Source organism: Mus caroli, unplaced genomic scaffold (assembly GCF_978045245.1).
Source record: "Mus caroli unplaced genomic scaffold, Mus_caroli_1 scaffold_10, whole genome shotgun sequence".
NCBI lineage: Eukaryota > Metazoa > Chordata > Mammalia > Rodentia > Muridae > Mus > Mus caroli.
In genome coordinates this window covers 60,645,650-60,664,987 of record NW_028227265.1, presented here as the reverse complement: position 1 = coordinate 60,664,987, position 19,338 = coordinate 60,645,650, and the positions used below count along the sequence as shown (strand labels likewise).

At 48.0% G+C, this 19,338-nt stretch overlaps 1 protein-coding gene and 1 non-coding gene across 3 annotated transcripts in view; both read right to left on the bottom strand.

The window, feature by feature from the left end:
- Nucleotides 1-13,373: 13,373 nt before the first annotated feature.
- On the bottom strand, nt 13,374-13,480 carry LOC115031872 (U6 spliceosomal RNA). Its single transcript, XR_003837508.1, has one exon. It is a non-coding gene; the product is annotated as a U6 spliceosomal RNA (small nuclear RNA).
- Nucleotides 13,481-15,015: 1,535 nt separating this feature from the next.
- Nucleotides 15,016-19,338, bottom strand: part of Lzts1 (leucine zipper tumor suppressor 1) — a 51,400-nt gene continuing 47,077 nt past the window's right edge. For both annotated transcript variants that reach the window (XM_029481011.2, XM_021170936.3), the window contains one exon: nt 15,016-18,485. In XM_029481011.2, the coding sequence (XP_029336871.1) occupies nt 17,829-18,485 (657 nt within the window). In that variant the 3' untranslated portion in view covers nt 15,016-17,828. The remainder of the gene's footprint in view (nt 18,486-19,338) is intronic.

Genomic DNA, 19,338 nt, shown 5'->3' with positions numbered 1-19,338 from the left:
GACAAGTCTGGTTCCTAAGGGACTGGGTACGAGGTGCAGTTACAGCAATGAAGTGGTAGCTGACATAGGAAGACTTTGGCCAGCAATTTCCTTTCAGGTGCATTCATGACAGTAACGGGTTCCAGCTAGCAGTGGCCTGTCGTGTGTGGCCAGTGTGTGAGTTCACTTAGGAGCAGCTCATTCTTCTGCAGTAAGTAGTTTGGACCTAGGCTAGGCTAGCATTTGGGAGCCCAGGACATGATTGCAGAGTTACTGCCTTGTTTGACTTCACTACAAATATTCAAAACAGGTCTGACCTCTGAAGAGCCCTTTCCAGCATCTCTTTGAGGATGTTCTCATGGGTCATTTAACTCTTTGGTGCCTCCAACACCTTGTGAAAATAAACCACAGTTACCCATGCATTTTGCTAGGCACTCTGAACTGTGAAATGCATGTATTAAGCCACGAAGGCATTTAATAAAGGTACAGGGGTTGTGTACTTACAGGAGGACATGGAGTACAGAGAATGTTCTGAACCACTGAAGGGGATGTGGGCCAAGAACACCACATACTCAACAGTCTGCCTATGTCCTCATCCAGTGCTGTACCAACTAGAAGTCATTCCCTATTTCCTGGGACATAGCCTGTCCCAGATAACTTCCACTCTTCTTCCTGCGTGGATTTACCCGTTCTATTTTAGAATCATAGTATGTTGCTTTTTGTGTCTATCTTACTTCACTAAGATTATTAATGTTAAAACATGTCTCCATTTCTTTTATTTCTGAGTAATGTCTAGATAAATTATGTTGCATACATCCATTCCCTGATTGGTGGGCATTTGAGTCATTTACATTTTCGGGTCATCATGAATGAGTTTTACAAAGGTGTGCTTTTGTGTAGATGTGTTTCATTTGCCTTGTGCAGATATTATATCTAATGTAAAGAACAGGGTCCCCCTCCTCCCTTAAGGGTTAATCCAGTGTGGCAGGCCAGGGACCTGACTAGGAGCTAGCTACCCATATTTAAAATGAGTCCACTTAGTGCTGCTTGTGTGTATATGGATGTGGGACCGTGGCTAGCCTCCCAAGTTGGCCATCTCTGAAGGAAACTAATTCTCCCTTCCCAAAAGCCATTAACTGCCAATAGTTTCTCAGGGTGTCAGGGTGTTTGTTTGTTTTTTGGTTTTCAAGACAGGGTTTCTCTGTATAGCCCTGACTGTCCTGGAACTCACTCTGTAGACCAAGCTGGCCTCGAACTCAGAAATCCACCTGCCTCTGCCTCCCAAGTGCTGGGATTAAAGGTGTGTGTCACCACCGCCCAGCAGGGCATCAGTATTTTTAATCCCAGTGTAAGAATACATACAATTAATTTTCTAACTTGTAGCACTTTCTGCATTTCTAGTTTTCACCACAAGGTGTCAATAAACCATGCAGGAAAGCAGTTGAACGCTTTGGCCAGCAGAGGGCCCATGGTGGTCCTCGGAGATTTCCTTTCTTTTTCCTTCCCTTGCTCTCATTCCACCCGGGTCTGTCTTTGTATCCTCAACTGTTGTAGCCTCAAAACCTCACCAAAGTGTTTTCACCTAAGGTTGGAGAGCAGTGACTGGTGTTGGTACTTACTGTGAGCCTGGCAGCGATCTCAAGGCTCACTGGGTTTCATTAAGCAAAGGAACTCTGGGAACAACCATGAGTTAGCCTGATGAGGAAGCCGCACATGGATAGTTATCCAAATAGCAGTCCCACGGTGCTTTTACTGCACGCACGAGAGGTGAAGCCTTAGTTGTTTTCCCCTCCATGTCCTGGGAAATCACTGGGCTTTAAAGGTTCCCATAAGAATGCCTTTTATCCTTTGCACCACATGACAAAACCCAGTCAATGGCTGCCCTTGCATCTTTTCTCAAATGGAAGACAAAACAGGTGGGAAACGTGACCATTCCTAGAAGAATGTATTCCAAGCCTGAAACTAGTATGGCACCTTGTGTTTCCTCAAGGATGTTCACTTTATGTGCACTTTCTGGCTCTCAGTGGTGCCAGGAGCTTAGCCCAGGCAGGGAGGGATCCTCTATGAAGAGGCAAAACTGAAGAGGGGAAGAGCATCAGGGGCAAGATGAGGTCTTGGGAAAGAGTGGGGTTCCTTTCTATATTAACACATACCTATCTAGACTTTAGTTACTCTGAGGCCAGAAGCTGCCTGCCTCTGGAGCTACTGGCACTTGTTGCTAACAACAGAGTGATTAGGTAAAGAATTTATTGCTATTGTTTCCTTCTCTGTTCAGGCAGCCAGAAGCCTCTGTGACTAGGCTGGTTAACTCTGTGAACCAGAGAGGAAGGAAAGGAAAAGGAAAGAAAAGTCTTTATACAGGCAGATATGCACAGACCCATTCATACACCCACACTTTATACAGGCAGATATGCACAGACCCATTCATACATCCACACTCTGGCTGGGCTGGACAGTCTGTCTCTGTCAGCTCCACAAAGTATTAATGCATGCTTACATAATATACATATACCTACATGTATATATACAGACATGTACATATGGATGGATGATGGATGGATGGAGGACAAACGGATGCGGCAGAGCCTCCCAAGCCAAACCATCCCACCAACAACTTTATTTCTTTTCTCTGGCCTTTTTATATCTTCTTAGACAAAAAGTTCTTTAGGAAATTACCTCAGAGATAAGATGTTACATAAAATGGGAGTTACAGAAGGATGTTGCTATTGAGTTCAAGGCAGTGTTTCCTTCTGCAGGCTTGTTATAAGTTCAAAGCAACAGTTTTTACATGGCCTTGCCTTATCATAGTGCACACCTGTGGCTTTGTCTTTGAACCTAAATGTTTTTCCTTGAACACAAATTTGTCCCAAACCTATTTCTCTTTTTAGTGTAATTATGAAAGCTCATTATATTTATGCAGCCTTTACTTACTATTATGAGGAGTGGGAACATTTTAATCTTGATTCTAACTGTATTACATCTTTCTAGCAAAGCAACTAAAACCAGCTCTTAAAACTTTCTTCTTAGCTAGGCAGTAGTGGTGCACGCCTTTAATCCCAGCACTTGGGAGGCAGAGGCAGGCAGATTTCTGAGGCCAACCTGGTCGACAGAGTGAGTTCCAAAATAGCCAGGGCTACACAGAGAAACCCTGTCTCGAAACCCTCCCCCCCCAAAAAAACAAAACACCTTTTTTCTTAAAATTATTGGAATCAAATCTGAAATTCTATAGAATCAATAATTCATCAAAATAGCATTAATTCATGAAAGTTCATCTTTATGTTAATCTGCAGGAAATCTGACCAATAGGGTGGGCTAATGCCCAGGGGTTATATTAATTTAATAACGACAAGAAAGGCATATCAACTACAAGAAGCAATCCTGAGATGAAGTCTCTTTGGGACCTTGCCATCGAAGACCACGCCAATAACAATGACAACAACAAAAAGAAACAAAAACCGGTGAGCCACCTCCAGGAAGGCCACCTGCTAGCCTTAACCTATCCTAGATGGCTCCTGACACAGTAACTTATCCCAGTTACTGGCATTATACTCTTGTGCTTGTGTGTGTGTGTGTGTGTGTGTGCTCTCTATACTAAGTGTTTTCTTAGGGCAAACCTTTCAGAGGATAGCAGACAACTAATATTTTATAGAAGGAAAAATGGATAACTAGACCCAAGCCCCAGAAGCAGAGAGATACACTGCAGTCATCTCTGCTCAATCGACTTAGCAAACTCTGGCTTTTGGAGCAGACCCCTTCAGTCTGGGGTGCTGGTTTGGGCGTCTCGTTTAAAAAGAAACAAATAAAAAATATGATGATGACGATAATAATACCTCTGGGGTTTGAGGTTGGACAGAAGATGAGCTAGAGCAGCCAGCTTGGACCGCGAAAACGCAGTGAGCTAAGCCTGCACTTTCTCATCACCAAGTCACTCTCGATCTAAGCTCATCTGCTCCCCCACCCCCATCCCGCACCCCTTTCTGAGACCTGCCCAGATGCCCCAGGGCTCTAGTCAGAAGGCTACGATTAAACAAAGGGCCATGCTCCCTCCCAAAGCCCAAGCAAAGCAGCAGGGGTCGCCGCCCGGACAGCAGGTTTGTAAGCAGATGCAAAAGTGGGCCCGCAGCTGCCACAGAGCACACCAACACACTGTTTTCTAATTCCCTCTCCCTGCTAAGTGCTGATTACCCGGCTCTGCCTCGGGCTGCGATCCTTCCAACCACCTGACTTTAGCCAGTGGGGCTCTCAGAGAACAGAGCAGCTGGCAGGGCGCACTTCCGGCAAGGACCTAGCGGGGCAGCAGATGCGAGGCACTGATTATTCCGGGGTCGGGCTGCACTAAGGACCTGCATTTACACTTCAAAGGGGTCTGGCCCCAGTGCCTCACTCTGGGGACCCAGTCTTGTGCTGGGGGAAATCAAGTTGCTTTGAGTGAGTTACCCACCCCCTTCCTAACAGAGGGAGGGTTTAAACAACCCCTAGAAGTTAATGCCCACTGGCTAGACATCCTCAGGGACCCTCCCCTGTCTAGCAGCTCTTCTCTTTACAGTCTGTTTCCATCTGGACATTTACAGAGTCACAGCGAACCTATCTATCTCACACTTTTTTCTTTTAAAAAAGTCTTACTACATTGCCAAGGCTTTCCTGGCAACCATAGAGATCCTTCTGCGTCTACCCCTCAGGTGCTATGAAATAAAAGTATCCACAAACCTGCCTCTGTCTGGATCCTTTCAACATCCCTTGTTAGGGTTTGGTCTCCGTGAGCCCCTCCCCCGAGATATGCTAATATCCTAATCCCTAAGCATGTTCGAAATGTGGCCTTGTTAGACAATAAGGTCATTTTGGATGTGATTGATTAAGACGAAGAGGCCACGGCCGTGTGAATTGAAGCCAGGGTAGAGTTTGGAGCGTTGTAGCCCCAAGGCAAGAGACAGCGGGTGATCTGAAGAAGGAGGAAAGATCCTCTCACCCCCATGCCCCAGCAGCTTTAGGAGGGAGTATGGCCCTACCAAGGCCTTAATCTTGGATTCCTGGCAACTACAATCTTGAGAGAACAACCTATTGGCAGGGCAGCCTAGTTTGTGTTACATACAGTGGCCCGGGGAGAAATGGGTCCCTGAAAAGTAACTAGCCTGTTTATTTCGCTAAAGGGGAAACAAGGGTGAGACTGCCTGGTCTTCCTGCCCCCAGAGAGCTGAGGGCTGTGTCCACAGACCCATTTCTTGGCAGTTTCTAGTATCTCACTGTCAAATGACTCAACCAGGGTGCTAGCTGGAGTAACAACTCCTTCACCCATTCCCCATCCCCTCTCCCACCCCCAACCCGGTCCACACACACAATGAAGCTTCCAGTAATTAAGGTTGACCAGGGCCCTGAAGCCATATAATGAAATGGAGGGGTGCCGGCGCTGGAGCCAGCTCCCCTCCTCCACTCTGCTCCTGAAACTTCTTCCCTCTCCCCTTTCTCAGAGCAGTAGTGGGTGGGGGAGTGGGTGTTATAATTACATGTATTTGTGTCTTCTTAGCCAGACAGCTAACGCTGAGGACAGACTTTTGGACAAGCTCACCTCAGCAAATACCAATTTAATTTGGGAGCCTCTTGTATAGGATAGTTTTGAAAATTGAAAGACAATCAGCACAAAAGGAATTAGATACAGCCAGAACTGTGTTCTTCCTTATGGCTGGGACTCCTGTAGGAACAGAGCCTGCTGCCAGCTTGGTCTCCACTTCAGAAAACACACCCTCTTTAGAAGCTTCTGCCACGTAGGTCCCCCAGATCCTTGTGCCTCAGCATGTGCTGGGACACAGCAAAAGAAGCAGTGGTCAAAATGGACGGCTTTGGGGACCCAAGGATATGTTAACATCCCCAGCTTCACTCCAGGCCCTCAGGGCTTCCAACTTCCTAAGATGCTTTCACCGATGCTGGGATTCTCCTTGCAGGGATGGAACACGAATTTAGGCAGTCCTAAATCCTGCCTCTGTCAGCTAGTTGGCAACATGGCTGGTGTTGTTACCAGAGAGTTTTGAATACAGTCCTGAGCCCTGGCAGCCCCAACAAGTAACACTAGGCATCTCCTCCCAACACACAATGTAAAGAGAAGACTAATAATATTGAACCCTGAGAAAGGAGGTTTCCTCACTGTGGTCACACTGAGAAGAACAAGCAAAGGGGTCAATGGCCTCCAAGTCTGCCTTTTAGCTTATTACTGTTGTAGTTTATAAAAAGATAGAGAAGGAAGGAATATGTTTATTGGAGGTGCAGTAAGGTGTGGTGGTAGAGGGAGCCTCTGCAGGCTCATGCTGAGGCATTTGTTCCCTCTGAGGTATCAGTCACATAAGAACAGTTTATTCAGAGTATGGGGAGGAGAGTTGAAAGGGTAGGAGAGAGAGAGAGAGAGAGAGAGAGAGAGAGAGAGAGAGAGAGAGAGAGAGAGGCTGGCCATGAGCACTTGGAGAGAGGGGGTAAGGAGAGGGAGTAAGAGAGTGAGGAGGGGCCAAGCAACCCCTTTTATACTGAGTCAGGCACACCTGGCCAGGTAACTGTGGGGCGGAGCCTAGACTAAATGCCAAAAATTACTGTAAGGTTTAGATTGAAATAAAGAGGTATGCCTAATTAAAAAATCTTGGTCAGGGTGACCAACTCCTCAGTCCACAGACTGAGGAAGTCTGTTTTAGAGGCCCCACTTAGATAAGAATGTATCTTGATTTTGCTATAGAAAAGAATGTCAGGATGAACCAGAATGAAGCTGATTTCAAGTTTCCTGAGTGCATTTTTAACGTTCGAGGGAGCACAGAGGTTTATAGAAGAGGGGCTGGAAGAATGAGATGGACACAGTGTGGGCATGGCTTAGCATCCTAGTGAGGATTCTGGCAGGCTTTGGTTCCTGAGTGGTCCTATCCTCCTTTACCTCTATTTCTCAAAATTGAGAAACACGTATCTTAGGATGTCTGGAATTGGACTATAATCTGACAAAATAAAACCAGGAGCCACTGTGGTTGCACAAGGGAGTTTGGGCATGTCCTTTTCCAGTGAAGGGGTTTCTGGTGCAGTTTGCAGAGGGGGAAGGGAGTAGGGCCTTAAGCAAATATTGATTATGCTTGAATTCTTGTTTCTCAATGGGCAAGAGGCTTCACCTAGACCGTGAGCTTCCTCTCCTGCCCCGAATCACCATGATTTCCCATCTTCCTGTTCTGCTCACCCCTATGTTAGTTTGCTCTCTGTTGCTGTGATAAACACTGTAACTAAAGCAACTTGAGGAAGAAAGGGTTTATTTAAGCTTATACTTCCAGCTCATAATTCATCACTGTGGGAAATTAGGGCAGGAACTCACGGCCTGGACAGAAGCAGGAACCAGGAGAAAAGCTGCCTACTGGCTGACTGCCCCATTCTCTGCTAGGTTCCTTTCTTTCTTCCTTCCTTCCTTCCTTCCTTCCTTCCTTCCTTCCTTCCTTCCTTCCTTCCTTTTTTCCTTCCTTCCTTTCTTTCTTCCTTCCTTTCTCATATTTATAACTTTATTTTTTTTTTCAAATCCTATTTTTAATGGTGGTTTAACCTCCCTTCTAGCCCACCACCCACCAGAGGTAGTGGAAAAGAAAGGATATGGGGGAAGTGGACCTGTTTAAAAGTGGTTCTTTGGAGCAAATCCCTTCTGCATTGTCAGAAAATCAGCAGTTCAGTTCACAGGTCAGCAAAGGCAGCTTGATCCATTTGTAAACACTTCATGGACACACCAGCAGCGGCATGATCTAGCCTCTGCTAGGTTTCCTACATAGCTAGGCCTACCTGGTTAGTAATCAGTGTGGATGTGTATATATGTGTGAGTGTACATGTGTATGGGCTAGATGTGCATATGCATGTAGCTATACATGTGTGTAGGTGTGGTTGTATACCTATGTGAGTATAGATATAAGGGTCTCGGGGGTGCCTCAGTGTGCTCCACCATGTCTGCCCAGGAAGCTGACCTAGCCACTAGGATCTCTGCACCAGACAGAATGGGCTGGAGACCAGAAACCAGTTGGATTGTCTCAAAAGACTTTGAGAAAACCCCTTGAAACTTAAGGGTCCAGCGATCTAGCAGGTTCTTGCCAAACAAGCCTCTTATAGCCTAGCTGCCTGTGAAGGCCACCTCAGGCAGTGACTGGCAGAGGAAGAATCTGTTTCTCAGACATCCTGAAAAAGGCCTGAGGCACATGTATACACCCACATGAATAAACACATATGAGACACATATACCCATACCCACAGTCATATATGTGTGTGTACTTCTACATGCTTATGTACCTCCATGTACATATGTATACATTCACACTGACACACATATACATGAATATACACACACACATATATTTATCCACACCTATCCACATCTATATTCACATGTGTATATATATATATACACATTTTCTTTTTTTTTTTCCCCGAGACAGGGTTTCTCTGTATAGCCCTGGCTGTCCTGGAACTCACTTTGTAGACCAGGCTGGCCTCGAACTCAGAAATCCGCCTGCCTCTGCCTCCCAAGTGTTGGTATACACATTTTCATTAACCTACATATATAGACATGAGCATATACGTGCATACGCATTCCCACACACTTGCATATCTACACCTATACATATACCTACTGTGGTGGTTTGAGTAATGCGTATATGGGCTTAGGTCCCAGTTGGGGGTGCTGTTTGAGGTGGTTTTGGGGGTCTCGTCTTGCTGAAGGAAGAGCATGGCTGGGGATAAGACTTTAATGACGTGCATTTCCATCTCTCTGCTTTGTACGTGTGCTTTAAACTGTGATCGGACACCATGCCTACACCCCTGCCTCCATGCTAGCCCGGCTATCAAAGACTCTAACCCTCTGCAATCCCGAGTCCAAATAAACTCTCTCATGAGTCATTGAGGTCATGTGCTTCATCCCAGCACAGAGAAGTTACTGATACCCATACCCACAAGCATTCACAAACCCATGTTCACATACACACACACACACACACACACATACACACACACTAAAATACCTGCTTCATCTACTCCAGGTTTCAACATTAACTTTAGACAGCATCACGTGAGTACATATGTGCACATGGGGTGTCTGTGTACAAGGAGTGATTTGAAAACAGGGTTTTTCTTTTTCTTCTGTGACTGTGCCCTTGGCAATCTATAAAAAGGAACAACCCTGCCCGTCTAGGACACATCAAAGCTGTCCTGTGGAACTGTGCCCAAGACTCTACTTCCTTAGTGACCAGATGGCTGGGAATAGAAGCAGGGCTTTGGACTGTGGACCTGACTTGGTTTTTTCAGAACTGGCCAGTTGGCATGGATGTAGCCCCTTCTGCTTGCTGAGTTGCTCTTTGGGGCCTAGCCAGGTGGGCACCAGAGTCAACATTTTCCTGGAAAGCATTTGCCTCCACAAGGTAGGAGGGCTGGGAACTGCCTGACAGTGCTGTTGTGTGAGGTGCTCCACCCACAATGAGCCTGGTCTTCACTGACTACAAGAGTTGGGGCTTAGACAGCCATCCTCAAGGTCCCTTCACATGGTAGCTTGTACCTCCAGTCAGTGAAGATGAAAAGCCCAGCGGGACACACAGGCCACAAGACCCCAGCCCTGGTGTGCGGCTTTCCAGGGCTCTGAAGCCAGGGGCACTTCAGACCACTGCAGTGTGGGAGAGGGGTGGAGGGAAAGTAAGTGACCTTGATATTCTGCTTCCCTGCTTCCCTGCTTCCCTGCAAGGGAGCAGGCCTGAAGCTGTGACTTAACCACAGGACTGGATCAACAAGGTCACCTGACCTTTACAAGGAAAATTGACAGGGGACCAAAAAGCAAGTGAGAAGCTTGGGCTGTCAGTCATCTCTTTTGGTGACAACAGTGACCCCCACCTGTTAGCGTTCCTTCTGGGCTCTGCCCCACAGTTACCTGGCAACAGCCAGGTGTGCTTGACTCACTATAAATGGGGCTGCTTGCCCGCTCCTCCCTCTCTCCTCCTCTCTTGCTCTTGCCTTCTTGCTCTCCTTCCCCTCTTCCTCCTCCGTCCCTTCTCTTCCCATTCCCCTCCCCCTCTCTCTCCACATGTTCATGGCTGGCCTTTCTTTATTCCTCTCTTCCTCCTCCTCCTTCCTCTCTCTCTCTCTCTCTCTCTCTCTCTCTCTCTCTCTCTCTCTCTCTCTCTCCCTTTCTCCCTCCTACCCCCTCACTTCCCCTCCTCATGCCCTAAATAAACTCTATTTCTATATCCATTGTACTCCTGGTCCCTCAGGGAGAAGGGATACATCAGCATGGGCCCACAGAGGCACCCCTCCTCCCCCAGCCCCCACCATACTGCACCTTCACCAAACATACCCCTGGCTTCCTTTTTTTTTTTTTTTAAATAAAACATAACACCACCTGCTGATCTCAAGAGTTCCTGCCTGGAACAAAGAGACCCTTGGACTAGGAGCTCCTGGCTGTATTTTCCATTATATGTGAACCTGTAACTCAGGATAGTGTCATCTTAGTAACTAGCCACACAGGCACATTGCCCTGTTGTTTTGGGAATGAGGAATTTGACTTGCCTCACCTGCTACTGATTACAAATTCTGTCATGACAACCTCTACCCCACCCACCCACCCCCCACTCCCTCCACACCCCACTCCCCCCACCCCCACAATAGCCTAGACAGGAAGCCTCCAAAGAGAACTCTTAAAATTGTAACAAGAAAGCTGAGGTGTAGCTCTCCACAACCGATGGCTTCTGAAGGGGGTGTGGGTAGGGAAAGACTCAGTTTTCTTTAAAGGGCCAGTCACTAGGAGTTTGACCATGGTCCAATGAGTACATGGACAACACAAATTGGACTGGTTTTTTCCTTTTTCTTATTTTTCTTTTTTGGGGGGTGGGGGTGGAGGGGGGAAATGGAGACTGACATGGGAATACTGGGAAGTGAGTGTGCTCTGGTTTCATTATGTGACATTTCCAAATAATAAAAATATTTGAAAAGCAAAGCAAACTAACAAAAACCAAATTCTATCCTGAGCCTTCTTAGCTCAGTTAACTGCAAATAAAGCAACTGGAGCATAACCGTGTGTGTGTGTGTGTGTGTGTGTGTGTGTGTGCATGTGTGCATGCTCAGGTTGGCACTATGTGAGAGAGCTGGAAGATCAGGGCAGGGTATGGAGCTGCTCAGTGTGGTAGGTGACGGTATTCACTGTCTCCTTTTTGGGACTCAGGGTCACAGGCTGCTCTACTACATACACCCCCCACCTTCCCAAGCAAATTCCTCTTTGTTCTTTTCTTCTTCCACCTGGGCCCTCTCACCCAGAGCCTTGTCCCCAACAAACCAGTCTTCTAGAATTGAGAGCAGAGGAGGAAAAAATATATACTGCAAGGTGCTGGAAATCAGAATAGCTGTTCTCACAGGGCAGAGATTCAGCGATTCAGCAGGGCTTCATCAGGACCAATTGTAAACAGCATGACCAAGAAGCAGTTGGGATGGAAAGGGTTTATTCAGCTTACACATCCACACTGTTCATCACCAAAGGATGTCAGAGCTGGAACTCAAGCAGGCCAGGGAGCAGGAGCTGATGCAGAGGCCACGGAGGGATGTTCCTTACTGGCTTGCCTCCTCTGGCTTGCTTAGCTTGCTTTTTTATAGAACCCAAAACTACCAGCCCAGAGATGGTACCACCCACAAGGGGCTCTCCCCCTTGATCACTAATTGAGAAAATGCCTTACAGCTGAATCTCATGGAGGCATTTCCTCACCTGAAGCTCCTTTCTCTGTGATAACTCCAGCTTGGGTCAAGCTGACACAAAACCAGCCAGTACACCAATGAATGGTTATACTAACACTCAGTGGTGTTGGTGATAACATATCACATTTAATTGTCCTACCACCCTATGAGTCACAGAGGTTAAGTAACTTACATCACTGCTCAGCAGCACCAGGGGAGTCTGCAGGTGAAGTTAGCCAGCCCAGATTCTGCAGTTAATCACGGCGCCATGCTGTGGGGTTTAGAGATGAGGCCAGCATTGAAGAGCAGACTGGGCTCCTTTGGATGTTGATTAAAGAAAAACCCCTCAGGATTGGTTAAACTTCTTTTAGGGAACCTTCTGAACCTTGTGGCTGTTTGCTGAGACACATGTAAGACCCAGAAAACAGGGAATCTGTGAAGTCTGCCAAAAAAGGCTGAATTTCTGATCTGATCGGTGGGAGCCATTGGAGGGTTTGAGAAGAGAAGAGGATTGGTGGAAGGACTTTGAGGAGCTACACCTGTTAGCAGGCATGGGTTAGTGGGCTAGAATGGGGACAGAGAGCAAGTGGAGTCAGTCATGGAGTCAAGGTGATCTGGCCTATGGCTAACCAGCCTTTCTGACCTTAAAACCCATCAGACATCTGCTGCTATCTGGGCCTTGGTTTTGTATCTACTAAAGACAAAGGGCTCTATTCCTAAGTGTCTAGGATATCTGGAATGTTTTCTGACTCCCTGATAGGCTCAGACGAGGAAGGGGTGAGCTTTAAGGAATGAGCTGGCCGTGCAGGATCCAGGATCTGATTGGGTAGGAAAGATGAGAGGGTGAGGGGTCAGCTGTGGCTTGCTTCCAAAGCACAAGGCAAGGCTGGTAGAACAGAGCTGTGCAGGAAGTATGGATCATACAACAGGCTGAGCTAGTGTGGCTAACGCCTCTCCAAGCAAACAATAGCAACAATATGCATGGATGAATTCCTTGAAGGCCAACATTTCCTTGTCAAATTATCCAATGAAGGCTGGGGTAAATCCCAGTGCTAGAGCACGTGCCTAGTGTGTGCAAGGTCCTGGGTTTCATCCCCACTACTGATTTTTATTTTTAATTTATTTATCTAGAAAGATGCAAAGGAGCTGTGTTGACTTCAGCTTCACTGCAAGGACGGCACCACATCACCAAACTTTCACTTTCATGCATGGAAGAACACATGGAATACCCGAAGCTTTCCAATGGAGGTGACAGAACTTGTTTTAGATGGTGAGGTTTTAGGTTACCCAGGTGCAGACCAGGGGTGAGGTGGTGGTTGGGAGGATGGGGGAGGGAGTACAGAGGGGGCTTGCAGCCCAGGGCACAGCAGTCAGAGGAGAACTGCAGGTTCCCTCACTAGGAAGGTGTCTACTGAGGCTCTGAGCCAAGAAGAGTCCTCAAGAAAAAGGACTTGAGGGGAGATCCAAGGTGAGATTTTCCCTTTTTCTGTACCAAGGGCCTTGCCACATCCCCTTCAGACACATCACTGTCTACACAGCCAGCATGTACCACCCTGCTTATGATCCTTGTAAAGCCTGCTTGCTTGTAGAATGTAAACTCCCTAAGAAGAAAGGATTCTTTCATTAGGTGTTTTTCTTTCTTTCTTTTTTTTTAAGACAGAGTCTCTTTTATTATTATTATTATTATTATTATTATTATTTTATTATTATTATTACACTTCACGAATTTGCGTGTCATCCTTGCGCAGGGGCCATGCTAATCTTCTCTGTATCGTTCCAATTTTAGCATAAGTGCTGCCGAAGCAAGCACGACAGGGTCTCTTTTATATCGGCTTCTGTTTAGAGCAGGCTGACCTTGAACTCCAGCTGAGAGTGCTGGGAGTGGTGGCACGCGCCTTTGATCCCAGCACTCAGGAAGGAAAGGCAGGCAACACTTGGGCTGGGGAAAAACTTGGAGACAGCATGGCCTTCCAGAATTAACTGAGTAAAGTCCTGCTGCTGAGGATGTTCAGGGAGGATCTCGGACTGCTCGGTCTCCCTCCTCACACATGGTGTGCACAGACTTTAAGACAGTCGGATAAAAATATCTGCTGCAACTGTGTGCTGTCTGAGCAGCCTGGTGGAGGCTGAGACTGGGTTGCTTGCTGTCAGAAGTGTTCTCTCTTTTTCCTCCCCCCCCCCTTGTTTGGATCAGAATGGGATGAGGAGGTGGTGTGGGGAGACAAACTGCTCCCCACTTTGCTGTCTGTCTACAGTGAGGCAACCCTGGCAGAGTTCTGCTTTTGTATATGAAAATAAATAAATCTTAAAAAAAAAAAAAAACTTTTTAAGGGTTATGGTTCTTGGGGTCAGGGTGCTGGCAGGGCCTCTAAAGAAATAAATCCCTGATGCATCTCATGAGGATTCATTTGCCTGGTCCTGGGTGGTTCTAGCTGTGATGCTGGTGTCCGTTCTTGCACAGCAGAATAAGAGGTTTCTGACGTGGCAACCCAGGGCTCCCAAGAATGTTAAAGTGGAAGCTGCCAAGACTTTTGAGCTTATGCTAAAGTTGGCAGCTTGGCTGTCCTGCCTAATTCCTCTGGACCTGCCCCCAGTGAAAAGGAGGAGCCAGTCATCCAGTGTCACGGTCCTGTAAGGCTGTTATGAATAGCACAGTCCTAGCTGGGGCTAGGAAGAGATCTTGCAGCCTTGACTGACCTTCCCTTTCCCAGAGGCATTGTTTTATACCTATAGGCCTTTAATTCTCTTTGTGTATCCCTCTCTCTTCTGTTACCATAGTGGCTATCTTTGGGGTTTAGGATTTGAATTCAAAACAGGGAATGCCCATCAAGGTGAACTGGAGAGAGAGAGTGTGTATGTGTGTGGTGGTGGTGGTGGTGGAAGGGAGTAGTACCAGGCAGGCAGGACAGATGGTGGCTATGCTAACAGCACTCTCACCTAGGGGCCTGGAGGACTGACAATAGTTACTCTAGTTCCTTGCCAAAAAGCCATATGCACTGAGCCGAAGGCTGGCCAGGAGGCTAGCAGCTGGTGGAGGGAGGAGGGGAGAGGCTGGGGTTAGGAAGGGGCAGGCTTTTGAAGTCACTGCCCCCTGGTCTCCTCCCTCCTCCCCTCTGGGTCAGCCCAGAGGCTGCCCATGTCACAAGTAAGATCACCAGACTGGTGAACATAGGGTTCCCCAGGTCACAGGGCTGCCTTCCTCAAGGGGTCTAAGTGAGGAGCACCTCAGCTGGCACAAAGGGACACTGTCTTTGTGGTTCCAAAAGGAGAGACCACCAGGAGTTGCCTGAATATCATAGTAGAGGAGCAGAGATTAGCTTGAAGAGCCAAAAGTGACTGTGAAGACATGAGAAATGGCATTCTTTATTCATAAATAAAAACATAAAATTAGCAGAAATAGTTTACAGAGCCGACAAAGAACTTCAAAAATAAAACAAAACGAAGCCATCAAGAGCAAAGCAAACCAGAAACAAGGAAGAGAAAAATAACTGTGTACGTAGTCTTCCAAACACCAGTCCATCCGAAGCAGCCTGCTGAGGGCTCCAGTGCTCAAAAGGGAAAGAAAGCAGTCTCCACTGAGGGGCACTGTGGCCTTAGGTGGCATCTGAGGAGATCTCAGGTCCTAGGGAAATCTCTGGTCCAGCCTGGCTTTCCCGTGGACATCTCTCTTACCTGAGACACAGCCCAAGCTGGAGCCAGGGACGAGCAGATCAGCAAGTGTCACTCAGAGAAGTGATGCTAAGCCCCCCGAAATGTCATCATGCTAAAGCTCAAGGGTACCTAGAGAGGACAAATCAAGCACGGAGGTGCCCTGTGGGAGTCTGGACACTACAAGGCCTTTTCTTCCTTCAGAGAGCAGCAACACTCTGGAATCAGACACCTCTGGGAAGCAGTATGGGTCTGAGAGACAAAGCAGGGCAGGCTACTTGTCTGCCCTGAACCCGCACACCTGAGTCACTGTTCCATCAAGCCATCCATCATGGGCATGGACCACAAACTGTGAGGATGCTTTAGGACAGAAAACGAAAGAAAGCACACAGGAAGGCAGGCAAGGATGTTAGGTTATAGCACAGTTGCATCCTGGAGCTACCTTGGGATCTCAGACTGATAGCAGTCTTGGGAAGGTATCTGCCATCTTAAAGGTTAAACAATTCCCAGGCAGAGGTCTCAAAGATGATCAGGGCAGGGCTACTGGGCAGTGACGTGAGCAGAACCCCCGGTGAGTAGAAGGCACCCTGTGCAGATACAGAGCACAGGCCTGCTTCTTCCCGGGCAAGGACTCCATGGCATAGAAGTGGACTTCTGGCTGTTCTTTCAGAGGAAGGAGTCCTTCAATCTAGGGAGAAGCAGCTAACCCCCACCTTTCTTTCCTTCTGTTGGACAGTCTCAATAGGAAGGACTCAAACAAGGCACAGACTGGTACACAACAAAGAACTGAGGCCTGGGCTTTTAAACTGGGCTATGACCTGTGCCCAGTGAAGGGTATGGCCCTGCATGTTGGGGGAGTCATCTTTGGCCTGCAGATTCCAGGTTTAAATGAGCATGTGACTATGAGCAATGGTAGACCAGAGATTGTGTGCCATTGAAAGTCAGTAGTAGGAGAGGGCCACCCTAACCCCAGGTACAGAAAGCAGGGCCACCTATGGAGGAGGCACCTTAGCCTGCAGACACTAGGAAGGGGAAAAAGCCCATGGGAAGACAAGGTCACTAGGCCTTGGATCCACCCAGGGACTCTTAAGGACCAGCATTAGGGAGGTAGAACACTGGTTGGTTCCTGGACTACCAAGCATGTAGACCCTCCCTTACATCTCTTATATCCTGGGTCCCGCCCACCAGGCAAGCACATGGCTCAGGAATCCAGCAAGGGCTGGGTGCCCTACCAACAACAGCTGTGGTAAGGGCCAAAAATAGAATATGGAGCAGCTTGGCTGCCTGCTTGATCTGGCTTGCTTTGGAAAACACAGAATGGAAGGGGGAAGGTGAGAGAAGATAATTCCTTCAACTAAGCAACTGCACTTCCCTCTGCCCCTAGATCTGGATATCTTCAAAAGACAAGGCCAGGCGCCCACAGGCTCACATGCTGCTTTCTAGACTAAATTCTTACAACACGGGGTGCCGCCACATGGAGGGAGGAGAGTGGGTGGCTTGGGATATTTATAAGGCTCTTTGTATGCACCCCATATCTCTCCTACCTGGACTGCAGCCTATTGGCACACTAGTGACCCTTCCCAATCTATGGACTCTGAAGATTCTATAAAGGGAAGAGCTACTGCTGACTTGGGTCACAGACAAGGGAGGCTAATGCCCAGATCCCATATACACTATCTAAGTGGATGGGCTATTCTGGATCCAAGCAAGAGCCTGGTATTCAGGGAAAAAAAAATTCCACATTGGCTACTGAGGAGGATATCCTAGCACAGCTGGGAATCTATGTCTCATGTCATTTCCCTGTACCCCATCCAGGACCCCAATGCCTATGGCTTTAAAAACAGTGGTCACTGAGGTCAAAGGGGCTACGCAGCTCATTTTAGACTCGATTCCCTATCTGCTTTGGTTCTCTCCCTTCACCTCCCACCCAGACCTCTTGAGACCTATGAAGGTTCTGTAGTGCCAGACTGTCCATCCACCCCTTCCTCCCATGACTTGCTGGCTCAACTATGTGGCAACACAACTCCTCCACCTCCACAGACAGAAGAACAGGCTGTAGTGAAGGCAGGGTCCAAGGCTTCTGGTTACACATGGCTTCTTTCTATTCCCAAAGGCACCCCAATATGCCCAGGGGATCGTAGGGGCTCAGGGGTGACAGGGAAAATGTTTCTGTCCTTAGGTGGCCAGTTGGCCTGTATGGCAGTTGCTCCCTTTCCTGATGGAGTGTTTTTCTCACTACTTTGAATGAGACCAAAGTTGAGAGAAACCTCAACCAGCTCCCTGAGCACATCTCTAGGAGAGCTTGGGGTTCGCAGATCAAGGTCTTATAAGCAGCAGGGTTAGTTAGGCTGAAAAAGGCAAGAGGGGAGAAAGGCTATGTGGTGACCCCTAATCACCATCTGGCCCCAGAGGTGGCTTCTCTCAGAGGGGCTCAAAATGTCTTTTTGAACAGGCTCAGTCCTCCCTGCTTTCTGGGTCCAGTCCCCAACCCTCCACCCCTAAGCAGCCCCTCAGATCTCAGTGGCTATGATGTCCTCGTAGGGGATGTCAGCTCCCTCCAGGTCAATTTCAAAGGGTTCCCCTGCACCATCCCCACGGGCCAGTTGCTGCAGAGCCTTCTCTAGACGCTGGTTGCGCTGGTACATGGCCAAGTAGCTCTGCTGCAGCTGCCTTTGGTACTGGATCACTTTCTCCTTCTCTTCTTTCCACACCAACCGCTCATGCTGGAATCCCGAGGACATCTGGTCATGGCCTTGCCTCTCCTCCTTCAGCTCGGCCCGCAGCCGATCCAGCTCCCGCTGCAGAGCAGGGATGTCCTCTGAGAAAGTGAGCCCAACCCCTGGAGGCCCCAGGGGTGCAGGATGCAGAGCAGCCTGGGCCCGTAGCTCCAGCAACTCCTGTTCTAGAAGGTTCACCTTCTCTCTCAGCAGTTCTGCCTCATTCTTCTTGCGCTGCAGTTCGTTTTCACAGACCTCCAGCTCCAGCCCTTTGGTGCGCAGGGCACTCTCCAAGTCCTGTGTCTTCAGCTCCATTCCATCCAGCTTGCCCCGGGTGTCCTTCAGCTGTGCCTTCAGACTGAGGATCTCGCTGGCCTTAGTGTTCACCTCTAATTGGGACTCTTTGAGCTGTTGCTTCAAAAGAGAGATCTCACCTGATTTCTGGCACACCTGTCAAGGGTGGGGTGAGAAAGGGTGAGAGTCAATGCCAGAAGTGATTGGCACTATCCCAACCAAGATGACATCACTATTTCCTAAAGAGCTCAGGCTGCTCCTGACAAGACACCACAAACAGTTCTTTTGCATGTAGACAACCTGTTTTTCTTGCATGCATTTCCAAGTGCCTCCCTCATGTCCGGTTCAGGCTCCGCATGCCAAACCCAAGGTTCTATGCAATTCAATAATCACCTGCTTACTCTATCCACGGCTTCCAGCTCTACCACCCGCCTTTAACACCAGGGATACTGGCTTCAGGGAGCAAACACCCAAACCTTACCTAACCCTGCGTTCATCTCTCAGGTAGGACCATTTCACCTTGTCCTATTGTGCCCCCAAAGCTAGCCATACAACCTGGCCCACAGGCCATGTCCAATATCCATCTGCCAAACAATGAACTGTGGTCTTCCTCCCTTCCTGGCTTCTCCACCACTTCAACATCCATTGATCATCAAAGTTGGACCAGAGTTGGGTTAGATCATTGTGTCTCTGGGGCTTTGGCACTTTGAGGCCATAAGCATTATTTGGGGTCATGCTATGGTTTGGAGTGGTAGTACACACCAGCCTATACATATTAAGCCTGTCTCAGATACCTCTTCCCAGTTCTGACTAAAAAAGAACTGAAATGGCTCACAGGGCAAACATGTTTGTCTCCGTCCCTGATGAGTTCCATCCCTGAGACCCACATGGTGGAAAGAAAGAACCATCTTTGAAAAGTTGACATTTGACCTCCACATTTGGGCTATAGTATGTACATGCCCCTTCCCCCAATAAGTAATAAAAATGTGAACTTCTGGCCCATATTCTT